The 5,574-nt window shown below is 41.2% G+C and overlaps 1 protein-coding gene across 1 annotated transcript in view; it reads left to right on the forward strand.

Annotated features, from left to right (window-relative positions):
• POGLUT1 (protein O-glucosyltransferase 1) overlaps positions 1-2,402 on the forward strand; it is a 28,346-nt gene extending 25,944 nt beyond the window's left edge. Inside the window, exon 11 of the mRNA XM_002915261.4 lies at positions 89-2,402. Coding sequence (XP_002915307.2) covers positions 89-245 — 157 coding nt within the window. The 3' untranslated portion in view covers positions 246-2,402. The remainder of the gene's footprint in view (positions 1-88) is intronic.
• The last annotated feature ends 3,172 nt before the right edge of the window (positions 2,403-5,574 follow it).

Consider the following 5,574-nt stretch of genomic DNA (forward strand, 5'->3'; position numbering starts at 1 on the left):
GTGCTTGACACAAGGAGAGCAGTTACATGTAAGCTATTAGTATTATTTAATGCTGTACTTTAAATGTTCTTGTTAATCTTGTCTCTAGGGGAAGCCATTTTATTATGAACCATTTGCAGATGGAAGATGTCACCTGTTACTGGGAGAGCCTGTTGACTGAATACTCTAAATTCCTGTCCTATAATGTAACAAGAAGGAAAGGCTATGATCAGATTATTCCCAAAATTTTGAAAACTGAACTCTAGTAGTCATCATCGGACCACAGTCCTCTCTGGCAGCAGCTCTCAGATATCCTGTGGTGAGAAGCTTACCATGAGTGTGGCGCCTATACCTTGAATACTGTTATCAAGCCACATATCTGGTTTTCCTTATCATGCTGCATCCAGAGCAACTCTCGAGAAAGATCCAGAATGTGTATAATACAGACATGAAGCAGCTCAACGCTTTGGCTGAATAAGGACCAGAAATCATGAGATGTGGGTTTTGAACCCAATTCTACTTTTTATTTTCTTAAGACCAATCACAGCTTGTGCCTCAGATCATGCATACATGTATGTCCATCACTGTGAAACTGACTGTGTGTGGGAGGATACTTTGTCCCATTATGTGGAGCAGAAAATGAATAATTTGAACTAGTACAGCTCATCACCGCAATTCTGCAGTTATTCTAGGTTTGATCTCTGTTTGATCTCTGTCACTGTATTTTAATGTAGGAAGCCCTGTAGGGTTTGTGAAAAATACTTGGGGATCATTTCCTGAAAGGTCTAAGGAAGCAGTAGATGTACCATGAAATGATGTGGCAGTTCTCTTTTGTAAAAGCATGAGCTTTTTGGTACTCAGGAGCTTTCTATAATGTTACATAAAAAGGGGCCAATTGCATGAGTAATTATTGCAGTTGGATTTCAAGTTTCCCTTTTGTGCCTTCACACACTTGTTTTTATGGTCTCTATTTAAAAAAAAAAAAAAGACAAAAACCTCTTAATAAATTTAGGAAGTAGTCCTCACTCTTTAAAGGAATTGTGCTTAAAACAGCAGCTCTTCCTCACTCCTTGCAAACCCTTAATATTTTTCCTCTTTAAATTGGCAGCAGTCCATATCCTCAAAGGTGTGCAGGGACCTCAAGGAGTCCTCACCTATGAAATGTTACACTGGGAGTTTAGACCATCCAACTTGAGCACTTACTTATTTTGGAGATATTTCAGTGCAAATCCATATTGGAGTACTTTCCCCTTTTTTCCCTTTTTGAAAAACACATTTAGATAGTAGTTTAATCTCTCAGGATCCTCTCCCTAACACAGTCAAAAATGAAGAAAACTTTTTAGATAAAAACCCATAGAGTCTGATGACTTAGAACCAACCTTGTCCCTTAGGCTCAACTTTTCCACATTGAAATCAGCTCTTTTCCTTTGCTTCTTAAGACCTGTTCAATATTAGTTGGTTTCAAAATTAGTAAATGTGAGGTTCAGTCATATAAAATCAGGGATTTTATTCCATTGGTGAGAAATGTATTTGGCTTTTTAAATTTCCTTCCACAAAAGTTTAAGTCTACGGGCTTTCTTAGAGGAGTTGAATATCCTTAGTAAGATCATTGCATAGAATAAGGCAGACATTGAAAGTTAGCTGTTTTGTTTCTGAGTATTAAAAATTCATGGGGACCATGTATTTAGGTGCTAGAAGTCTAGCGATAAGCAGTCTGGATTTCTGAGTTGTACTGTAGTTTTGCCTTGTCTGTATGAGGCCCCAGTAGATGTTCTCTTTCTCTCTGTGTTTTAATTTTCCTGTCACTGAACTAGAAACAGAATTTTCTGTCCTTTGGATTAGGAGCTGAAACTGCATTTCCTTGGGAATTTCCCATTTTGCTTCAAGTTCCGGCTCAAGCATCCCATCTCTGAATCTTTTCTTTCATTCCTCTGGGCAGTTAGGGGCTATCATAAAACTTTGCTCATGCCTATTATATCACATCACATTGCACTGTAATTATTTGACTATTACTGCTGTTCTGTGGGCTTCTTGATGGGTGGGAATCATGTTTTACTCATCTTGATGTCTCTATTATCCAGTACAGTGCCTCGCACAGAGTAAGAATTATTGGAAGAATGGATGGGTGGATGGATGGATGGATGGACGGATGGACGGAGGCAGATGAATTGACTAGATCCTATTTACAGATAGATTAGTCATTGGCTCCTAAGGGGCACAGGACAAGACCGTAAGAATTGGATCAATGCAGATTCTTATCTGCTCTTTGAATAGTCAATAAGGGCATCTTTGTATTTAAATTCAGGAAATGTTATTCAGATTTTATACTTATCTGTTTACCACAATGTAGGTGGTATGAGGATGGTGTGTAACGATATGAAAAATGTGTGTTTTTGAAAATAATTTTTATCCCCATAACTGTTGAAGGTTGTTGTTGTTTGTTGTTAACACAGGCTAGGTCCTGGGGTGCCTGAGTGGTTCAGTCAGTTGAGCATCCAACTCTTGGTTTTGGCTCAGGTCATGATCTCAGGGTCATGAGACTGAGACCCACATCGGGCTCTGTGCTCAGTGTGGAGTCTTCTTGAGACTCTCTGCCTCTCCCTGTTCCTAAGCACCCCCAGCACTCACACACACAGTCTCTCAAATAAATGAATAAATAAAATCTTTAAAAACAAAACCGAACAAAAACACTAGCTAGTTGCCACGCTTACCTTTCCTCCTCAAAGCGCTAAAGGCCATACTTTTCTTAGAAAGAAAGAAAAGAATAGTTTATTTGAATGAAGTGGGATACATGGGTAACACAAGTAATGCTTTTCCTTTCTTTATCTGGAGAATATCCTCTGTGTGACGTCAGTGTCCCACCATATTTTATTCTGGTAGTCAGGTTCTCCTAGTTGCCAAGAACAGAAACTTCTAGCTAGTTTAAGCAAAAGAACTTATTAGAAGCATATGAGAGCATCTCGAAGAATCAAAAAATTTTCTAGCAGTTAGAGGAATAGAAAGTACGGCAATTCCAGGAAACTCAAACAAGAATTTTGGACTGCTCTCAAGTGCTACTGTGGGCAGTTCCAGAGACTGTCAGGCTCTGTCTCTCAGCCTGAGATTCCCAAGAGAAAATAATTTAACGGGCTCTTTTGGTTCAGCTCCAAAGAGGATAGTTCTCTACCCTTGACCCCTACGCTGACTACAAACAAGAACACACAAAAGTACACAAAAATCCATCTTCACATGCATCTAAATATGCCATCACTTAAGATAATCCTACTACATCCAGAGATAAGGTGCTGGGAGTAAAGCAGAGGGATATAACTACACATCATTTAGTATTTATCAAGTACTTCTTGAGCATCTACCGTGCACAAACAGTGGGAGATAAGAAATTGTTTACCACAGGCTCCCTAGCCTCAAGGGGCTCTGTAGTTGAGATGATAAAGTAAATAACAATATGAGAGGCATTATAGGTAGGAGGTGATTAAGTTGACATGAGGCCTTAATCATAAGGCCAATTACTCATATAGACTGTGAATTTGGAGTTCGAGGAGGAAGAAATTTTCATCTAATGCAGGTGGGAATCTTCATGGAGGTAAAATTTGGGTTAAGCTTTGTGGGATGAGTAAGCGAAGTGGACCTTGAGAGTTCTAAAAATGCATTCTTTCTACCTATGAAAACAGTTTATGTCATATATAAGACAAAACTGTAATATATGTAGCAAGGACAGTATCTGGTGAACCTAGCAGGGAAAGGGAAACTTTCGACTCCTGAGAGAAAGTTCACAATGGAGGAAGAAGTAATTGAGTTCTGTGAGCAGAACTCAGCAACAAGGGCTGAGGGTAACAGGATGATGGTTCCAGGTAGGGAGGTGACTGTACTGAAATCCTTCCCCGATGCCTTTACTCTGGTGGCAAAGGCACGTGCTGGGAAGTAGAGAGCTTTATTTAAGCAGAATGGTCCAAGCAAATCTCATAACACCTTTTGGCCTGGCATTTTTCTGAGACCCCTTGAAAAGGTCAGATCACAGAGTAAGGAGAGTGTTTCCCTAGTGGTAAGAAAAAGTAAGACCTGGGGACTTGGAGAAGGAGTGTGACAGAAGGTAGAGTCTGAGGAGCTGAGACGGAATAGCAACAGTGAGCAGTCACCAAAGGTCTGGGGACTACTTGAGGTACTACTGGATGGCAAAGGAACCTTACTAATGAAGCTCCCAAAGTTAGCCAAAGCAGGGAAGGCAGCTATGGAGTTAGTGAAATTTACCTGTTAATAAGACATCATTTGTATCTACAGGGTAGTAAGTCCTGAGGACATTTGAGTTGTATATAGATGACTCAAGTAGCAACTGCCCAACATCCCTGCTCCACAATTTCAAGTCCTCCCTCATCCCAGAATGATTCTGGAATCATCACAAGCATTTAACTTTTTCTACACATAGACTGCAGACTTCACAGCCATCCTCTTGGACTTTCTGGCCTTGGGACTTTATCGTGGTGCCCACCCCTATCTATATGGGATAAGCAGCAACCTGGAGTCAAAGCCAGGAGTAAGGGGATCTGAATTTTTCATTCAACAACCTACATGCCAGACACAATGCTAGGTCCTGGACACACAGAGATGAATATACCTGGTCTCTGAACTCAGAATTAGTCTACTGAGACAGAGCAGCAAATAGGAAGTTGTGATGCAATATAGTAAGTGCTATGATGGGAGTTAATCAAATCCTGTCTCCTAGATGACTCACTAATTAAGGTAGTCCCTGTAGTCAGTCACTCCTCTGGGCCTTATCAAATTCCAAAATTCTATTTGCTGTATTCTACTAAGGAGTGTAGCAGTTTTGAATTACATCTAAAAAGGAATAAAGGAGGGGTAGGGATTGGCAAAAAATAAGGGACTATGTTTGGCTGCCAGTAAAATGAAATCACATAAACCAGTTCGGGAATATTTTAAATGCGTGCATTTTAATAAAAACTATACCTCGAAGCATATGTTAGCAGAGGCTGTACTGAAGGGAAATTATTGCTGGAATATCAAAGAAAAACACCTGATAGAAATTCCAGAAATTGTCCTTCCTTTTGAGAAACAGTAGGCTTATCAACTAACGGGGGTAAATCCATCTTGTGAGGAACCGCCCAAAGCTGAATCTTCAAAAAATCGTTCTGGAAATCTCGGTCTATCTGCTACCAAGACCCATCTTCAATGCAACGGTTCTTTCCAGAAACCAGAACTGAAGAGTATAGTGGACTCCGCCCAGCCCGGGAGGCTTCTGCACGTCGGTGACAGGTAGGTTGGGCTTTTATTTGTGCGAATTGTCTTTCCCTTTCCCACTCCACTTGTATTGAAGACTGCACTTTCTTTTTCATGTGGTTGTAATTTCCGGAGTTTTAAATACGCTAAACTACTTCAGCCTGTGACCACGTCTGGCCGCCCGGAACCTGCCCAAGGCCCGGTTTGTGTGGCACAGGAGGCCGAGAGAGACCCAGAAAAACCGGGCGGGACGCGGAGCCGCACCGTGCCGATGGTGGCTACTCACTGTCAACTTGCTTCCGGGGGCGGGCCTGACACTGTTGGGGTTCTTCCCGCCTCCAACCGGAAGTGTTTTGACGAGGG

Source organism: Ailuropoda melanoleuca, chromosome 1, assembly GCF_002007445.2.
Source record: "Ailuropoda melanoleuca isolate Jingjing chromosome 1, ASM200744v2, whole genome shotgun sequence".
Taxonomy (NCBI): domain Eukaryota; kingdom Metazoa; phylum Chordata; class Mammalia; order Carnivora; family Ursidae; genus Ailuropoda; species Ailuropoda melanoleuca.